We start from the raw sequence: 21635 nt of genomic DNA, 5'->3' as shown, positions 1-21635 counted from the left end.
GATGATGACAGTGCAACAATCTGCAGGCTATAAATAAAATCAATGTAAATCAGATCTAGATAGCATATGGTACTTATTATTTCAAACAATAAACACTTCAAACAATGGATCTTCATTTTCCCTAGTTATAAAGCTCTTGGGTGTTAAGTCATTCTGTATTTACTCATATTTGTACCAAATCTTCTTAACATCTTAAAATCTTCTGCTTCTTCTTACTACCAAACTCAAACAATAAACACTATACTGTCTCTGAATGATAAGAGAATGAGCCTCACTGCAAGCATTCCTATAGTCTTGAAATCCATGCAAAAATAAAATTAAGTGAAATTCCAAACAGGCTCCTGATACACCTGGGTTAGATGACATGAAGACCTTCACATATTTTGAATCCTCTAACATTGGTATTTAATATTGGGTCAGAAAAGACTAACACAATCAATTCAAGAAAACAATTATATTTTAACTTCTGCATAAAACACAGGCTAGAGGAAATCTCTAGCATGAGGCAATGGCAGAGAGGACAATTGGTAAAGACAGTTCAGTGAAAAAAAATGTATTTTCCTCCAATTTTCTGAAAATACCAGATATTGTCTCCTCCCAAATTATGAAAGATAAAATCAGGATAAACACCATATTTGTTTTGCAGCTTGGATCTTCCATGTCTCCTAGGGGAGAAGGAAGGGAACATTTAACATTCCCTGTATTAAAGGATCAAATAATGCATTTCTTCTGGGGCAATACAATCATGAGGAAACACAAGGATGCCTCCAATGTATCCAAGACATGGGAAAGGATTGAGTCCTTAAAAAGCTTGCCCTAAATCACACAGGGACACAATACTCTACAGGGATACAGAGTATCCCTGTTTCTATCCTATTCCCACTTCCCATCAAGGGTTGCTTTGTCTTCTCTCGTTTCCTACTGATGTTTAAAGGTTGGGAGCTATTGTACCACACAATTGTATAAACACTGATAAAAAAGTTCCAGGTTCTTAAAGGAGATAATATTCCAATTGTTCCAACAAAAATTCCAGCCATACTAAATGGCACTGTTCAGTTCTCCTATTTCAAATCCAGTTCTCTCTTTTGCCAGATAAATTACAGAAAAAAACCCAAACCAAATAACAAGAAATAATAAATTATCTTAAGAAGCACCAATTCTGCATCTCTATTAGGAAGGGCTGGATGGCTGAGAAGATTTCTTACATAAAGAACAACCAGGCACAGACATAGTAAACAGGCCATAGCATTGCTTACTATGACTTCCCATAGTTATAGCTATGCCCACATGCTGGTATTTAGCAGAACTCTGATTACAGAGAAAAAAAAACCCATTTATCTGGAATAAATTAGTCTTTAGTTTAATTATTTGTAATGTTCTATCAAAGGAGTACTCAATAAAATACCAGTGGCCTCACTGACAACAGTATTGAGTTCCAAAGGGCAGATGAACATTTTCCTTGGAATGTTTACTGAGCAGAGCAAGAGTTGCTGCAGTTCATACTAACAGACAAGAAAAAAAAAAAAAAAAAAGAGTACCATGAGAAGTTACCTAGGCTAGAAGGGATCCTGAGAGGATAACTATTTTATTAACCTGCCCTTAAAAACTTTTAGGCCTGAAAGTTTACATTTCAGGTCTCTTTTCCCCATGTAGAATAATGTATTTCTGACTTACAACTTACTCAGTGTCCTCATACAGTATTTAAAACAATAAAGTAGCAACTAAACTCTTTGTGGTGCTTTTACACTTAAACAGTTCCCATTTTGCTGTTTCCTATTAGATGCATCTTGGTAAAAAACAAGAGACTGACTTTGATACTGTGACATTTCCACCAGGCTCTACGTGAACACGGCACAGTATACATTATTTAGTCAACCACTTCCAAGAGCTCACTAAAATATTTAAGAACAGAAATATTGCAGAACACATTGCAAAGGTTAAAAAAAAAAACCCACAACAAAACAGACAAAAAAAATCCCCAATTCTAACAAAAAAATACAAATCTATATCAAGAAACTTTTTTAACAGATGATGCAGTCAGAGACGCTCTAGCTAGATCTTTCAGTTTGGTGCACTGCCAATTATTAACTGGTACCACAACTGACAGGTTAATGGGCTTACAAAGTGAATGTAGGACAAGGCCAGAAGAGAAAGAGGTCCAAGAAAGGCATAAATCAAACAAATATCTTAGATGGTTTACTTGCTGGTATCAGTCAAACTTTCTTTGTCTAATTTTGAAAGAGCATATGAAAAATTAAGAGAAAAATATGTAAACAGAAGAAAAAGACCACTTACATAGTGTTTGGGGCACAGGAAAGTTAAAGTAAATGAAAAATTAAAGTTCAGTATTGTCCTGTTCTTATTACAGGAACAAATCTAATTACTTAAATAACTATGCATTTGTTAACAGCACAAAATGAGAAAACTTGGAATTAAAATTTGGAACAAACTTTAAACAAAGTAGGGGGCAAAAATCATTCTAAAATAGATGTCAGGAATCAAAACAGAAGGTGCATTGTGAGAAGCCCTGGTTTTCTTGAAACAGTACAAATAAGCCATCAGAGTATACTTCTGGCTGCACCTCTCAACCTCTTCTTACCTAATGTCCTCAAAGGAGTACATTCCCTAGATTCTTCCTAGACTCACATATCACTGCTTTGAAATTAAAGCTTCTTTCTGCTAGCTGCCTCCTGCCCTCCACCTGAGTCTGGTTCAACCCTGCCATGCTGAGAATGTGTTTATAAACTTCCTAAAAACACTTGTTTTAGGAAAAACCTTCTCAAGATCCTCACAGTTTTAAACAGCTCTTGTCTACCATTGTTTTCAGTGAACCTGGGCACTTAAGGTATTTTCAAAATCAGAATTATGTAATTACTGTAAAAGTCTTTGAAAAGGCACAGCATCATACTGCTACACTACTTTTGCCTCAAAGAATTGGAAAACTCCAAACAGCACCTGGGCACTGTTGTACATTTCTTAAAGAGTGCAGAGACCTTGGATGTGCTCAGTCTCAAGGCTGTGGCTGCCAACATTAAGACTCCTCTGATGCAGAAAACCAATCAATGGTACTTCTAAGCTGCCATAAGAGTTATGCTTCAATTCAGATGAGGAAATGGAGTTATTTGTTTTCTGAATGTTACATAAGTGATTTGTGAATTTGGAAGGTACAATCTGTGTTTTGTTTGCAGGACTCAGCACTGTTTCAAAGAAACCTGTTACTGTAATGGTTCCTGCTATAAACTTGTATATACACAAATATAAATAAACATAATATTAAAAAAACTTAATCAGTTGGTGTATTTGTTTCTACACACAATTCTACACAACAGCTGAAATCTTAGGTGGAACTAGCACCTAACTGAAGCCATATTTTAGATATATAAGGATATTTTCTTAAGAATTACTTGTCCTTGGCCAAACAAACCCCTAATATTCCAAAACCATCATGGAGAGTAAAATTCAATATCCTGCTCTCAAAATAAAAGTTTATAGAAAGAAAGGAATACAAATTTTCATATCAACTTCTAGAATTCTCACATAGAAAATCTTGAATGTTAGCAGAGAATTTTACCACACTGTAAAGTGAAAAAATAGTAAAATGATTCTGAAATTAGCCACACATCATATTAGATAAGAAACTTTTTACATTGAAATCCTTTCAGGTTCCCAATTCAGCAATTAAACATCATGGCAACATGTAGTAAAGAACCTCCTGACCACAACTGTATCTTCCAATTAAATACTGTTCAGAAATCAAAGACTGGCAATATACAGATGTATTTTCCAATTGTTCAATTACTATAGAGTTTGACAACATACTCCAGCATAATGTGTGTAGTGCTTGGTCAGTAAACCCAAACCCATCATTAAGGAGAAAGGCAAATATTGTGATCCAGAATTGTGTATTAGCAACGTCTCACAATACAAAACATCTTCCAAATGAGAAGAGCTGCAAGTTTCTCTAAAAGAGTGTCCTCAAATAATTAGTTTCAAGAAACAGATTCACTTTAGTGAGCTGATAAAAAAGCATAGCCCTGGCATTATCCAGCCTTCCTACTGTTCAGCAGGGCATTTTCTTTCTACAATTACTTCAGTTTCACTACTTAACTTAACAGGAAGACATTCAAGTTTTTATTATACTTCTACCTTGCAGAAAAAGAATAAATAAGACTGATACTAAATAATCATGCACTGAGGATTCAAAGTCATATCAGGTTAAGGTTTTGATTTTTTTTGTTTGCAGCTTGGTTTGTGTGGGATTTTCGGTGTTGGTTTGGGATTCTTTACACAACAGATGAAAAGAAATGCCAAGGACTGACACTGGAAAAGACTGGCCAACTATTCCTTTGGCTTCAGGGCTACCGCTGAGGGATGAATGAAATATGAGCCATCTGTAAAACTCAAAAATGCTGGGTAAAATAAAAATACAAAATCCACATTTCAAGAGTCACTTTGTCAATAGTTTAAAACAGTCCTGAGAGAAGACATATTAGCTAAATAATCCATTTTTTTATAGTTATTAAAGTAAATGTTATAAGGAGATTCACTAAGAGAACTGAAGGTGTAGAGAAAGAACTCAGAGTGTGGGCAACAGGTAAAACCAATCTTCTTACCCTGCTACTTTCAAATGCTCATACTAAACCCTTTTGTGAAATCAATACACAGCATGAGCTGTAAGAGCAACTCTGCATAAGATATTATCTTAGGAAAGAGTGATGATAGCTACATCTAGCAGCCAGCACAAATGTTGGTTTGGTGTTTTCTAGCTCTATTTAGAGACATACCAAAACCATCAACCCCCATATGGAATGCAGCACAACACAGCATTATGCCTTGCTTTCTGGCATTTCCACTCAAACCAGCACAGTATGATTGCTGGGTTTTGGAAGGAATTTTTAGCTAATAACTCAAGGGAAAACACGGGGCTGCTCAAATAAACATCTCATAGGGGTTCAGACAGATTAAAGAAGAATGGTTAGAGAAGAACAACATTACCTGGAATTAAAATTAACTGACTATTTAAGCTAGAGAATTACAAGTCTGCCAAAAACCTCCCTGTGAAAGTGTGAATATTTTGAGCAACCTGAGGAGAAAAGAGGAAGCCTCAAGAGTTACAAACTCTCATTAGGCCTATGCCAAATTAAACAGTACATTTACATCATGATTCATTTGCTTTTTGCTTACTATTAAATAAACGGATTAATCAAGTACCATAACCATAATTATCTCCACTATGAAGTGGAGATAATTTTCTTATTGTTCCTCTCACAATAATTTGACTCTTTATCTGGGAAGAAAATTAGCTTGGAAATACACTGATATTCTAAAGAACAAAACTGCTGGTTTGCTGTGCCTTTCAAAAGCAATATCCTCAGCAGATGGTAAACATTTATGCTGGTATAAATATAATTTATGTGTATATCAGAAGAAAGTCCTAAATCAAATTGACTTTTTGCATTCATTGCTTTAGAGTCTTTTGCTTCCCCCCTCTTCAACTTGTTCATTGTTAGCTTTACAGTTTGGGTCTTTGTTTGTTTGTGGTTTTTTTTTGTTGTGTGGGGGATTTTTTTTTTAAGATGATCTTACATTAAAAATGATAAGTGGCTTATGTAAGAATGTAACCAGACATTTGAAAGCAATTTTTCTAAGTCATGTTTATTTGTTTTAACATATTTCAAAGATCCTAGCATATTCTTTTGGTGACAGCATAGTCTGTTGAAAGATCTCTGCTCATTAGAGTCAATCATAATGAAGATGTCTAAGGCGAGATTATTTGAATTGTTGGTGGGGTTTTTGCTTGTCTGCTGTTTTGTTTTTCTTCTTTGTGGAAATGGTATTGAAATGTTCAAGTTTGGGTTTTTTTTCCAGAAAGAACAGTTACAGATCAGAAGTCAGGGTCTCTGGTATTTTGTCATGCTACAAAAAGGGCAGGTTTCAAGAAGAGTCTAATTTGCCTGATAATCAATTAAAGTACTTATGACTATTAGTCTGTATATTAAAGTCAATTGTTCTTGAACAGAAAATGCATGTTTTAAATTGAAATGTCTTGTCTGTAAATGAGAAGTATTAATGAAGGTGCACAGGAGGAGTGTATTAATGAGAGAAACCTCTGATGATGTAATTCTGACCTGTTCAAAGTAGTAATTGCCCTGGTCTTCTCTCTCCCTCTTACTAGACTAAGGACCAAATCTTATACAGTTTTCAAACAGATATTCTGAACTTTTTGCAAAATACAATGCATCTATAAGACTGCACCTGAAGAATGTTAAAAATCAGAATTCACTTAAAATCATTAAGATGTGCTGCGTCCAAAAAAATACTCAGTCTTGGAATGCTCACTGCATCACATTTTAAAGTGTAGCACAGATTTGCTACTGCCTCAAGTGGACATTATGCATGCATATCTTATATGAAAGGAAGTGTCATAACATCTGTTTTTTAAGCATCTTAAACCTGATCCTTGAGCTATCTTTAGCCACATCTCAGAGTATAAGAACAAAGAAGGAAAATCAAAATATCATAGCAATAGAGAGCTTGTATGTTAATAAAATTCTTTTACAACTGTTTACAACCCCAGAAGAGGATAAAGAAAGGCTGAAATTAAGAACCAGCCTCTGAAGAGCATCACCTTCTAATACAAATCTACAATTAGTTCTACCAGAATAATTGCTGGTCTTCCAGTATGAGTGGGCACATGGAGACTGCAACTGCAGCGCAGGCTGGGGCAGACCTTTACAAAGATCCTGATGGCAAAATGGGCTGGATTCACAATGTAAAGACAGTCTTGACTCACCTATACATTAACCAGTGTCAGCACAACTAGAAGCAGGAAAAAGGGGAAAAAAAAGGAAAAGAAAATAAAGAAAAAAAAAAAGAAAAAAAGATAGCAGGCAACAGTTTTTAAAGCTGAAGCAAAACCATTGCTCAGATAAAAAAGGGAGTTTAAGGAATTGGTACTGATGGCACCTTTGCTGCAAGAAGATAATCAGAGCATTTTGAATTACAAAACAGAAGATATTCAAAGCATTTTGAATTACAAAACAGCCACCAAAATCTATGGGAACTGAGTACAGTTATGCAGGAAGGTGTTAATTTTTTTGTTGTTGTTGTTTGTTTTTTGACATTGTTGTTGCTTTTGTTATGTAAGGAGACAGGAAAAAATAAATCTCATAATACTGAGAGAACAGGTGTTTGTTGAAATTTAAAATATAATACAGAAAGAAAATAGACTGTAACTGAATGTTACCACAGCCTTTCAAAAAGCAGTTGTGGCCAAAAAAGCCCTTTCTGCATGTATTAGTTACTCCTTCACATTCTCCTTCTCTTGTACTTCTGAAGAGGACTTGCCTTAAAAATCAGCTTTAAGAGACATGAGAAGAGCCACAATACAGCCTGATTTAAGAGGCATGATTCCACTCCCCTTCCTTTGGGTGGAAAGACAAGAGAAAAGATTATGGACTTAGGCTCCCTAATAACAGGTCATTTGACAAAGATTTTAAGAGGTATTCAGAGTATCATCAGGCAGAGCTTCTGCCAATTTTTTATTTGGTCTTCCAATTTTCAGGGTTTAGTGCAGAAATTTTTTCAAATAGCTGGGAAACCCAAGTCCCACTAACACACTCCATTTCCTGACAATGGGCACATTAAATAGGTAACTCCAGACATATATCAACCCATACATCAAGAACTCTAGTATGGAGCACGTCACTGGAAAGTGATCCAGTGTTTTTCCTGACTGTCCCTGCGGTGCAGGTGGGAGGAAAAGCTGAATTTTGCATGGTTTGTTCTGGTGGCACCTGAGGAAGGGATGATCAGGAAATCAGATTGGTTAACTGTCTTCACACATGATTTTTTTTCCACATAACTTTGGTCCAAAGAGGTTAGAAGGCAAGTAAATAGTTGTGAAAGAATGGTCTAGAACTGTGAACCTTTGAGATTTAATTTTTAAGAAAAAGAGGTTCACCATGAACCATCCCCTCTGTTCATTCCATTATCTCATGCCTCTTTATTTGCAGTGGACAGCTAACCCTTCTGACTTTGAAATTCAACAATTTGCTATATGACAATTTGCAAACATGACAGTATTCACCTCATGCTCAAAACATTTCTAAATTAGCATCAAGACCTGAATTAGCTGAAAGCATAACAAAGCTGTGAGCCTTTACAGACAAAACTACCTAATAATTTTAGAATTTTCTTGTGACACCAAGTTAATGGACAGAAAACAAATTTAGACTCATAAATGAGAATCAGAGCAGAAATTATTCCCAGATTACATTATGGCTGCTTAAATCACGATAAAATTTTCATTTGTTTTTCAGTTTTGAAATAGGTACCTCTGAACTAGTGTACAAAATAATAAAAGCAATGTCATTTAGGTAGACACCTCTAACTTTTTGCTTGATCAACATTTTACTAAAAACATATGTTGCGATGAATTGCTCCTGTCCCTACCACAAAGTTTCACATAACTGCTGGAATTAATTCTGTATGCACACATTCATTTCTTAAAATTATTATTTCCAAAAATAGTGTTTCAATTTACTGAAATATGAATACATTTAAAGTACTACATTTCATGCTGTCATTGCATTGTACACAAATAAGAGATACAGCTTTTTTAGGGCCAAGATGAAAATATACTGCACATAATGCTTTTTCTGCCTTTAAGACAAAACTTCTTTGTCAAGGGAAAAAGTAAACTTTGATCTAATAAAAAAAGCCCCAACCTGCTTCCATGTCTGAAAAGTGTTGTTACAACTGTTTGAGGAAAGCCAAATATGTACAAACACTAAGATGATTTCTTCTTTCCCCCTCCAGCAATGCTGTATGGAAATTCAAAATGACAAAAGCAAAACACAAAACACAGACAAGAAGCCATTAGAGATTACTGCACAAAGACATTTTGAATTGGACATATGAAATTTCTCAGTAATGATTTTTCATTCCTTTGTGGGTTGCTTCTTTAAAAAAAATAAACTTGCTCAAGTGATAAATGCTTTACATGGATCACCTATAAAAAAAGGAGAGAAGAATCCTCTGGAATAAGTAAAATTACACCTTTATCTGCAAAAAAAATTTGCCAATGTCATTACTCATTTTGTTTTGTTCCATTTCATTCCTTTACATGGCCACATTATGGCTGTAGCTTATTTCAATACTTGTTTTCTTATTTGGATCTTAATAGGAACATTTTATTGTCAGAAAACAACATATCCTTTGAAAACCTGCTACGTCATGGTAACAGCAGGAGGGAGGAAAAGAGACAGGGCCCTAACAGGAGCCTGGTAAAAACTCCTGTCTCTAAGTCCAGCCTCACAGTATCTCAGACACAGATCACATCATTCCTTTATGAACAGGGAAATGAAAAAAAACCACAAATCAAAAGCTTACTGAGAGAATATGACATGTACATAGCACCTTTATTAAGATAAATTTTGGTAATTTCTACAAGCCTCTTCCTGTATTTCAGTTTCCAGAGGCAAGCAATGGATTTAGTTCTGTATTCTTATGTGCAGTGTACAAACCAAATAGCCTTCCATGTAGGAAATAAACTGAAACCACAATCTTTCTAGCCTACAAATATAAGAGCAACTAGCAAAAAGGAACTCAGACAGTTTCTCTGAAAACTTCAATTATGCCTAGGCTGGACTCCACAAAAGGAAACTATTTTAAATGAAGATACTCCATGCTTCATATTTAATTAGGACACACCTCTCCAACCTCTAAGTAGGAAATCAGGATATTAATAAATAGCTTACTATATTTCTAAGACTAGTCACTGACAGAACTGTAACAAGCTTAGTGCACTATGGATTTTTCTTTAGTTTTCTTTTTTTTTTTTCCTCACCAAACAGAACAATAAATTTCACATACTCATGAAATTTGCACAAATAAGGCAAGTTTTCTTTAGCTCTCTTGACATTTATATGCCATTACTCTGGCATGCTTATCAGCCTGTGGGCTTTGAATAGTACAGAATCGTTATGGTTGTCTGCAATGTCCATCACTAAACCACATCCCTAAGAGCCATATCTGATAAACACCTCCAGGGATGGTGACTTCACCACTTCCCTGAGCAGCCTGTTCTTGTGTCTGACCACCCTTTCAGTAAAGAAATTTCTTAATACTCAATCCAAATTTTCAGTGAAACTTGACAGCATTTCTTCTTATCCTATCGCTTGTTACCTGGCAGAAGAGACCTGGCTACAACCTCCTCTCAGGTGATTATAGAGAGTGATAAGGTCACCTCTGAGCCTCCTTTTCTCCAGACTAAACAAAATGTATTAAAAAATACCGAGTTTTAAAGAATTAACTATTCACATATTCAAGAAGAAATACATAAAAGCTGTTTAAGTACAGCTAAATAGTACTCAAGCATAAAAAAGCATAGTAACACAAGTGAAGACATATGGAAAATAGAATATACATTAACATAGTATTTTGGGATCTATAAATAACTACTATTTGGACTATGTTAGCTTAGATGAAAGAAAAATGTGAGCTCTGAAGTCCGCCCATGTTCAGACTTTGGCACTTTTCTTTTCAAGCAATATTATGCACAATTCATGACTTGCTAAAATGGCAGCCATGAGGAACTACAATAAATATCCAGTCATGAAAAGAAACAAACAAGAACAGCCCAGCTTGAACAAAGTTTTTTGTTTATTTTTAGGAGCTCAAGATAAATCATGGAAAAGCATGCTGCCAATCCAATAGTGTGTATTGATACATGTTAATATTTTCCATCAGATATCCTTTTTTTTCCCCCCAATAATATTTTGAAATAAGAACATACATTTCTCCATTATGAAGAGAAAGGTTGTGAGCTTAAGCTGCAAAAGATCTGACCTATAATACAACCACCCAGATGATCCAGGCTTTCCTGCAGTATTTTATATTAACAGTTAGCTGGATTAAAAAAAATATGAGAGGCTTAAGGGAACTGTTTCATAGTCTAGAGATTGACTCTTAAATCAAGAGTGAGTGGATTACTAGATTGCTTTTAAATAATCTCTCTAGAAATGCCACTTGAGAAGATATTCTATGAAAATACCTTGCTTGCAGGACTTGTTCTGAATTTCACAAAAAGATCTCAATACTTATCCCAGCTGATTAAAAGTTCTAAGCTTCTGGTTGCAAAGACTGCACTAGTACTTTTGGCTTTGTGAATAATCCTGTTCTCCTTGAGACGTTAGTCACTTGTCCTGTTATTCCTCCTGCCCTGCAGTTTTATGTAGTACATTATGACAGAAGTAGTGGTTTATATTCAACAAGGCATCCCAACTCAAAAGGTACTGTTTGGAAAAAAAAAAAATCTAACAAAACCCCCAACAAAATTAATTTTCTTTTCAGCTAGAAGTAATTTAATTATGTTGATAAACTCCCTTCCTAATTTACTCCACTATAAATTCCACCAGTATTTAGATCAGACAGTAGTAAGACATTTTTTGCTGTGTGGGTGGTGAGACAATGGAGAAGTTGCCCAGAGAAGTTGTGGATGCCCCATCCCTGGAATTGTCCGAGGCCAGACTGGATGGGGCTCTGACCAACCTAATCTAGTGGAAAGTGTCCTAACCTACACACAGCAGGATTGTTGGGATTGATGATTTAAGATCTTTTGGTTGTTTCCCTTCCAACCTACAACATTCTACAATTCTATGGAATTTCAAATTGAAGATCTCTAAAGACACCTGAGAAAGAAGAGGTGAACATTTATAAAAGATTTTCTCATGCTAATATGCTTTGCTCTGCAAACTTTACCACTTCTCAGAAAAAACAGAAAATACCTTGTCTCTTGAAAGTCAATGCAAATTTAACTACAATGTTGTTCAAATTCTTATTCTAGCAAATTCCTCTCTGTGTGTTAGATTGATGGCCTCAAAAAATTAGGACAATGAGAAGATTTTAAGCTAATAACATCTTGCGAAAATAAGCTCTTGAACAAATAAAGACGCCTTTTTTTTTATTCCAATGTCATCACAAAGTGTTATCTCAGCTTAAGCTACATTGATTTGGGGAATTAATGACACTACTGAGATGAAATCATTTCAAATTACCTCAACTGCATGCATTAAAATCCAAATTGGAATCTATGCCTAAGGATCTAATAAGACAGACTTTCCAAACACAAAATGTGTCCTGCACAGTCATGTCTCAAACCAGCAACTCCTTCCTGAGTAACACATGGGGTTTAATTCTATTTGGCTCTGCTCTCTATTGCCCAGAGAAAGCAGTCTGAGAAAGAGCAATGTGCCACCAAATATAGGCTTGAGATTACCAGACCCCTCTGCATGCTCCTATACCAGCTCACTAGAGCCTGATGTTACTAAATTACTTGATTTGGATCACCTTTCTCTATCTCTTTAAAAGCCAACCTAGGAAGTATAATCAGGAAGAAATTTTTTGCTCTTTGGTAGATGGCTTTGGAGAAAACAGTTTCATTTTTCTCTCAGCCCTTTCCAGACTAGTGAGTACAGACAGACTGCAAAAAGTAGAAGTAAAACACACCTGGGTGTGGTAAGAGGCTGCTTCTTTTCAGCATTGGGGGTTTCAGAAATAAGTAACTTAAAACAATTTCTGATAAATTATTATCATCAAAATTCCATGTAACATAGTGAGCAGTAGGGAGCAAAAAAAAAAGTCTTAACATCCACATCCTGTTTACCCCTGCTTGAATGGGTATGCTTACCCTTTTTTCCTGCTCTTAGAACACAAAGTTCTTGCACAGATTTAGTTTTTCACAGGCACACCACTTCTGTAGACACCTGGCATTCAGGAAATGAATGACCTCCTTCCTGCAGTAAGCATTTCATTAGTGACACTGACAAACTCAGAAATCAATTTTACTCATCTGTTCTGTAACATAGAGGCCAAGTTCTGCATGAAAACTGTATCTTATCACATGAACTTATTGTACAAAGTACAATAGAGAGACTGCCCCCCCCCCCAAAAAGTTTACTCTCTCAAAAGGTAAATTATAATGGAGACCTGAATGCTAGACTAAATTTTCACCCATAGGTCAACTTAGTATTTACTTGAAAACCTGAAAATATTTTTAATTTTCATTAAGTTTTGCATTGTGTCTTTCAAACAGGGATACAGAGCACTAAAAGTAGAAGTCTGAGTAAAATCATCTCAAAAAGGCATTTTACATACCTTACAATATGAAGGCTTTCTGAAGTGCTAATGATTAACAAATTGTTCATAGATTGAACTAAACTTTACGAAATTATTTAAATCACTGTAATATGTAACAGTTTAAAACACTTCAAGTGTATATAAACTGAAGATATTCAAAGCATTTTGTTTGAATCCAAGTTAACCACAGCAAAGGAAGTGTAAGATGGCTATGTTTAATTGCTTAAATAATGAATCATATGCAAAGTAATGTTTACACACATGTAGATAGAAAAATTTGCATATGTAGATATAAAAATGTTTCTATATATTATACAATTTTAAAAACTTAGCATTGTTTCATAGTACCTAGCAAAATTATTGGTTTTTTTATTCTTTTTGAGTAAAAGACTCAAATTAAGATTTGAATCTTTTACTCAAATCTTAATTTTGGACAATGTCTGATGTTTAATCAAAACAGATTCTTAGGTACAAAATTGTGCGTTTATAGGCACAACTTCTCAGAAATTTAAGACGTGATTTTAGGACAGAGCTTTGACAATGGTGCTTACATTCTGAATTAAGAAAGCAATAAAATCTAAAAGTGAGGTAAATCTGTTGATTTAAAACTTATTTGAAATTAAGGTGAAGAGAATGAAAACAAAATATACTTTATTCTTTGGATCTATCTTTAATTATTTTTTCCATAAAAGACAGCTAAGTAAAACTAATCAATGTCATGTGTAAATAGTTTAATTATAATTTATTGTAAAGAAATTCTGAATCTTATAGCTGTGAAGAGAAAAATAACAACTATGACAGGAGAGAATAACAGCTGTGTCCTGTAAAGTCAGAAATCCAGGTGTGAAAAAAAGTTTTGCAAAATGATATGAGTTTGTCATAATTTCTGTAATAAATAACATTTTTGAACAACTGAAAAGAGAAATTCCTTGAAAAACCTGTGCTGAAAGTTATAGTATGTAGTACAGTTATATAGTGTAGAGTTATATAAAATTATAATATATGGAGGCCTATTTCTGTGTTCTTCAAAACAAAAAATAAAATGACAATAAAGGAAAAATGGAGGCTGTCCTACAAACAGAAATTAAAACTCTTAACTTAAAGATTTATTTTACAACTTTGTTTATTGTTCTTTAGCAACCTCTCACATCACATCAAGTACTATATTTGCAGACAAGGCTGCATGCACTCACATATTGATAGTGGAGATGTCACAGGTCTCAACTGTGAGCTTTAAAAATCATACAATATGCAAGGCAACAGATGGAGCCCTAGGAAAAAAGTTTGAGACACTAGCAGAGGTTTCAACAACAGTATCCCATGGTTAAATGGTGCTACTAAGAATAATTAAAAATAAATAAATAAAATTTCAAGAATAGCAGTCCCATCCTTAAAAAAAACACCCGACACCTTGGATGTACTATAAATCTCCATGGGTAATGAAGTCATAGCCAATACCCAGCAGATGTGGGTACAAACTAAGGAAACACCAGCATCACTCTGAGAGAAAAACAAAGTGCTACTCGTGCCAGCTACCTCCATTAAGGCTATTCCTCTACAATCCTGGAAAATCCTACCTGGATTTCACTCCATCAACACAGCTGCAGCAACTGTCGGTTCTCAAACAGTTCTGAGGATGCTGCTGACTGTGAAGGTTTCTGTTTCAAGGTTTCTGCCTTGAGAGGTCACAGTATGGACAGGGATGCACCACCACATATAGATTGTTGCCCCTAACAATTTTATTTATGCATTTAAATAACATACACCCATGTATAGTGCTTTATTCCCTACACTTTCAAGGAGTCAACCCCCAAAACAAATTCCTAATATTGGGACATACTTAATTTGTGAAGAGAGGTGGGATAAGACAGGTCTGTGTGTGTGATTTAGTTTTGAATTATGAGACAATCTCTCTCTTTAATTGTTTTTCTCCCAGTCACTCTAATGTGTTTTAAACAAGTGTAGAAATGAAGCTTGCTTCAATCAACTCTAAATGAATAAATATTAGCAGTTTGCACCTCTAGACCTTGCAGAAGAGACTGTCAAAGTGATTTATGAAGCCTAATATATAAATTTGGATTCTTCCCACTGCCACTTCCCAACCCAAGTTGTGAGTGGGGTTGCATATGGGGTATTATGCTACAAAGTTGTAGGTGGTCTATCACTAAGTCTCTAAGAAACTGTAGGTGAGATTTCAGATTACACCCTTGCTTTCTACTTTGAAGTGAACATAATTGTTTTCTGTCAGGCTGCCATGGAATTAAAGCACCTGCTGGAACTGGCAGCACATTTGTCACCTATCCTAGGCAAGCATATTAAGAAGGATGACTTCAAACTACCTCTCCTAAAGCTGCAGTCTGTACCAAGTGAGCACTTCAAGGTTGCTTATCCAGAGGAGCTGACTGAAGTGAGTGAGTTTAAAGAGCATACGCCCTCTCACTCTGAGTATGGTCAACCCTGTAACCAGTGCACAGATGTAAGATGCACAAGACAGTGAACAGAGAAAAGTGTCAAAATGCAACATGCCAAAGAGAACCAAACTCCCTTAAGTTTAAGCTTAATATCCTGTTCTTGATACGATTTCTTTTTCATCTAGAACAGTTAGCAATAAAAATAGTTGTTCAGGTTTTGTTTTAAGCAACATTCCTATTTATATTGTCAGTAATGCTGCATCAATTAATATTATTAAAGAAAATGGTAAACACCTTTCTCACACTGATATTGGTGCCACTGATACAGTTTTTGTACCATTCCTTTTCTTGTTTGTCAATATCTTTTCAAGAGCCTGCTGTTATGAAATTCCTTAGTATACAAGTAAATTTCTAAAAAGAAAAATCTAAGTTTCTCTCTCTAAAATACTCTGAGGAACAGATGATGCATAGCATTTTACTTTTAAGGGCAAAGAAAAAGCAAGGTCTTATCATAAGAAACTCTTTTGGTGCATGCAAAAAAACCCTAAGAGTAGAGAAGGTGGATAAAACTGCTGTGTAAATGAACTAACAAGTGGGAGAGAGGAAACTTAACAGACAAATTAATTAGTAGTGAAACAGATAAACATGAACCCAAACAGTAACACTATCAGTCAATGCTCATGATAGCAAAAAATGTTCTAGTTACTTCAAATAACTTCCTAACTATATACATATATATAGTCTCAAAAATTGTTTTTCAGGGAGTGAAACTTGGTCTCTGGAGTCTTAATTAAGAGTTGTTTTACTACAGGACAGTCCTGAAAAATAGTGCTAGAGGTTCATGTAGCAACTAATCTCCATTTAAATCAATGGATTTGAGCTTAAGTCAATTTCAAAAAAGAAAAAAAGAACCAAGGAAATGATTGTTAGCAAGATGAAAAGCAAGACCCTATAGGGGCATAAAACAGTTAGTATTTGTTCTGTGAAGGATCTCAAGGACCCAAAATGCTATTTAAGGCCCTTTGGGTATGTATATTCTGGGCAACAAAACAACAACCCTCCTTAGTCTAAATCTAGACACACAGATGTATCTTGCAAGATAAGGAGAGACCATGGAAACAAGTCCACTGAAGAACTGGCACGGCTTCTTTACATGTCCTGCAGGCTTTCCCTAAGTGCAAGACAGATGCAATGAACAAGAAAAATACAAAAGGAACATTTAAAAGAAAAACACTTAACATTGTCTACAACTTGTCTTCAGGGGCAGAATGGAAAATGAAGCAAAAAGAAAATGTAAGGATGTAGAGACAATGGTTTTGTAGTGGTAAGTTCAAATATTATTTTCAATAAATTTGTGTGAGTCTTTATTTACACTGAAGTTAAACATTGCTGGATAACAACAGTGGTTGCTTTATTTTCAGCTGAGATCAGAAGATTCCTGTAATACTCTAGAAGTTTTATAACAACTTCCATTAGTCCTTGTTCAGTGCTTGAGGAATTATGCTCAATCTCAAGCACTTTTGTTATTTTGTAGGGGACTAAAACTGACAATTAAGAATTTTAGTCAGATACAAGTTTTTTATTTTTGGATTTGTTTTCAAATCCTGATATTAGGGAGGGCAGAGATCTATGGCCCTAAATATTTTTGCATTTATTTTTCTGGTTTTAAGTTAATTAGATGTGTATGGCATTTCAATTTCACTGTAACTACAAAAAAAACCCACTTGAGTAGGGAGACAGAGTTTTTTTTCTTATTATTTACAATTAAAAAGACTATTTTCACTATTTAATATACACACATTGTAACAACTTGAGCCTATAAGTGTCATTAAAGTTCAGACATTTGCATGTGCATTGTCTATGTCAAGGCCTTCACAGAAAATTAGTAAAGAAAGAAACCCCATAAGATGCACTAAAGCATTGTGCAGGAGAACTTGGAATTTTTGTGACTTCCTAAAATTCTGTGTCAACTTCTGACTTATAACTGGCCTGTCTCAGTATTAAAATCTGTCTGAAACAGGAGCTGAGTTGCACAAACTACAGCTACATTGGCATTGTTGCTCTCTACCTGCTCTGAAAAGAGAAAATTTGACACAGCAAAAGTTTCAAAACAATTGCTACTTTTTTCTATTACTATGAAACAAACTGGCCTTCCAGAGAATGCATTCACTGCTGCAGGACATTCATCAGTGTTATTCTCATTTTCAGCCAAGCATATGGACTTTCTCCTTTCCTAGGTTAAATCTTCCATGCCAGATGCACACATGAAGCCTGAGAGATCACCTGGAAAGCTGCACATAAAAACCAAAACACAGACTGGAGGAAAGAATGCTCCCAAATGTTTTTGTTACAATGGAACTAATTTACCGAAAGGACAGAAATTTCCTATTCACATTTAAGTTTGCATACAACACTCATTGCCAATAGAGGGATATAAGCAAGTGGGAAGAAAAATAAGTCTCCAGTTGAAAATTAAACGTCCAAAGAATTACAACTTTCAGGATTTTTGCAGTGGTTTCTTAGAGATACATGAAGTAGGACAGAGAACCATCCAGTGTGAAAAGTGAGAAAGATGAGAGAAAGCCACAATCAGTGTTTGATGCACAAACTTCTGTCAGCAGGAATCTGCTTGCATGTCTAGAGCTCAAATGATGCTCCAACACATGTGTAATTAAATATTATTCCAGATCTTCAAAGAGAAATCCCAGGATATATTTGAGAATACAGATTTCCACTCCTGACACAACATGTTTTAGATGAGGTTTCTTTTTCCTTAAGGTGAGCAAAGCATTCAGAAAGCAGGGTGTTTCTTTGCTGGGTTTTCAGAAACAGGAAGTACAAGATTCTTAATGGAAGGATCTAGGGAAGCACAGAGGCACCTGGAATACCTTCTCCAGGCACTGTGAAAGAAGATTTCAACTCCCTACAGGAGGCTTCTCCTTCTTACCTTTGGCATCCATACAAACCTGCAAGTTAAAGAACTCATTTGTCACTGTATTTGCTTAATTAGATAGCATGTTGCAACATGCATTTTAAGTCCACAGGACTGCCAGCATTCTGAGTTTATAAGTTTTCTCCTCCATGAGTTATTACAATCTTTCCACCTTTTATATATAGCAAACTATAATGTAGTTACTGAACCATTTGCAGTACTCAGAGATACCCAATATTAATTGCTCAATCAGCCAGCATTGACACACTGGATTTAACATGCCACATCGCATTACTGATGATATTTCTAATCTTACTAAGTCAATCTGGGCCAAAGACACCTGCAGTGTAAGTGGAGTATTTAGTAAACACCTGTTTCCTTAACTATTATAGCATCACTAGTTTGAATGGAAGCATACATCTCATACCTTGAACATTTTGGTGCCTGATTGCACACTTCATAAATATTTATTTCATTAACTATTTTTTTTTTCCCTAAGAGTGAAGCAAACAACCTGCATCTTCTGGGAAATAATAGTTTTACTAGTATTGCATATGGTGAATTAGTTTGCTCTGTACTGAAATTGCTTCAATTCTTTTTAAGCAAAATCAAGACAGCATTTTCTGAGTTTTCTCCTAATACAAAGAAAGAGACTATGTACCAGCATAAGTAAACTTAAATCTAGTGTCACCATAGTCTTATGTTCTCCAGGTTTTTAATTAGAAAATATGATATTAAATACACCATTATGGAAGAAGGGCAATATATATCAAATGGTCCCCTTAAACTTTATACAACAAAACATTTACCACAAAAGTAGAAAATAGTACCAAGTTAAATTTCTGTAATTCTCAAGTGTTGCATTATCAGAAAACTGAGATGGTGCTTTTGTAACAGGCTTTCAGCCCTTTGGTTCCCCATGAGACTATCATAAATGCTATTCAGAACTTTTCAGACCACATTACAAAATTGTTACTGTAAAGTAACAATTATTTTGCAAAGAAATTAAACAAATGAATGTGGCAAAGAACAGCATAAATAACTTTGGAATTTTCCATAAAGCTAAGAAAATTCAACTTTGACTTAATGAAACTCTAATTTCCTGATTAAATTAGACTAACAATTGAACTTTCTTGTAGCAACTGTGCTTAGGAAGTAACTCAACAGTTTTATTTTACAGTTGATGGACCAGAAGAAAGTACCACTAATTCTTACAATTTCTGTGCTTTGATAGCAGAATGTACCTCCTGTGTCTGTGATTTGTCCTCGCCTACCTCATTAAGCACTAAGAAGCAATGAAATAGGTCAACAGATTCCAGACTACTTCCTACAATTAATAACTGAAATAGGCACGAGCTGTCTTTAATAAATGCACTGTTACCCTACAAAATTTAAGAAAGTAAAAGAATAGAGATGAAATGCAACTCAGCTGCTTGAGCCACAGCTCACCACCTGACAAATTTGCAAAACAACAATTAAAATACTAGTCTGAATTGTAAAAGTTATTTCTCATACACTTAGAAACCATCTTGATTTTATTTTCTTGTCTTACTATACATCTTACAGACAGAAAAACAAAGCATATTACCTTTTGTAATAAATCTATAAAAGCATTTATGCTCCAAATTTCAGCTCTGTGATAAATACTGTGGATAGAAGATGATGTCAGATCATTTTATTTCCCCACCACGCATTCTGTAGATGAGAAAATGAGAGAATTTTTCCTGAGATTACTTACCCATGAAGTTCAGATAGCTCTCTCCTCCGAGTGCATGAGTAATGAGACGAATCATTTTATGAAGCTGTATCCCACGATCAATAACTGGTGTCAGAGGCATGAGCACACTCATGTTTGTGTACATCTCTGCATCCATCAGGCGAAAGGCCAGGGTCTTATCACCAACCAGTGCCTAGAACAGTTCAGAAAGGCACTGAAGAAAACCTTTGAGTATAATAGAAATGTTTTGAAGTTTTGGGTTTTTTTAAAACAAGGGGTCTGTATCCTGGGGGGAGATCTTGCAAAATCACTGCATGATCCTGTCCCTGTTCCTGAAGGAAACCACCAATGATCATCAGGTCATGGTGACCCTACATTCTGATCACTGTATCTGCGCCTTGTGTGATGTGCAATATAGATCCAGGCTGCTGCCAAAAACTGAGGCAGGGACGTCCATGAGCTGAGCCTGGATTGGATATCAGCCCCAGTTGTCTCTTTTCCCCTTGCAACCCTCCCCATGGTTACTGGGGCTCCTGAGCAGATGGGATTGAGTGTATATGGTAACAGACTAGCAGCTGTCTAAGCCCTGGTCCTACATTTCACCTATTGGGATCATACTGCATAACTACTTCTAAGAACCTTTTCACTTACAGATATCAAACATGAAATATCAGCATCAACTCCAAGCCACAGCTGACCTACCATTTGGGAATTTTTATGGGAAACAGAGAAAATAAGAAAGCAAACAGCTAAAGTAAAAGTTCCAGGAATGTAAAAATAAATGGGTATAAAGAAAACTGATTCAGACATGCAGAATGAGTATGAAACATTCACTTTTATGTAATCAAGAATGTGATTGGTTTTCTCTGATTTCAAACAAAACTAAAAACTGAATTACTAACTTGTTAGTGCTCACTGCTACTAGAGAAAGGCCACAAAATGTTATTCAATATATTAGCAGGTAGGTAGTGGAAAACATTTTGGAGCATCTATATTTAAATAGCTGACTTTTGTTCAATTAGACCAATTCTTGTTTTATACTCTTCAATGAAAACTTACTAAATTCCAGAGATACAGATGAATTGTAAACAGGTCTAGCTGAAAAGCACCATCATCCTTTCATTTTTCAGCTGACAATGTAACAGCATATATAGATTAATCCCTTAAGTAAAAAAATACTCTATTTAAAGGAAAAAAAAAAATCTTATGTGACAATGACAAGACTGAGGACTGCAATGAACAACTATTTTCTGGACTCAGAATGTGGCATTTGTTAGTGGCATTTAATATCCCCTAATCTTTCCATTGCAAGAGCAGCTAAGTGTTTCTCTATTCATGTTTTCTGTGACAGCTGTGATTTTATAAATGGATATATTTCCCCCTTCAATGATCTCTTTGCTGCCCTAAAGAATCTTATTCTGTTTAGTTTTTTTCT

General features: G+C 35.2%; 1 protein-coding gene across 2 annotated transcripts in view; it reads right to left on the bottom strand.

Annotated features, from left to right (window-relative positions):
- The window catches only part of GBE1 (1,4-alpha-glucan branching enzyme 1), a 133434-nt gene that overhangs the window by 22770 nt on the left and 89029 nt on the right, over window positions 1–21635 (bottom strand). For both annotated transcript variants that reach the window (XM_059872662.1, XM_059872672.1), the window contains exon 12: window positions 20222–20393. In XM_059872662.1, the coding sequence (XP_059728645.1) occupies window positions 20222–20393 (172 nt within the window). The remainder of the gene's footprint in view (window positions 1–20221; window positions 20394–21635) is intronic.

This window comes from Haemorhous mexicanus, chromosome 2 (assembly GCF_027477595.1).
Source record: "Haemorhous mexicanus isolate bHaeMex1 chromosome 2, bHaeMex1.pri, whole genome shotgun sequence".
NCBI lineage: Eukaryota > Metazoa > Chordata > Aves > Passeriformes > Fringillidae > Haemorhous > Haemorhous mexicanus.
This window is presented reverse-complemented; position numbering and strand designations above follow the sequence as displayed.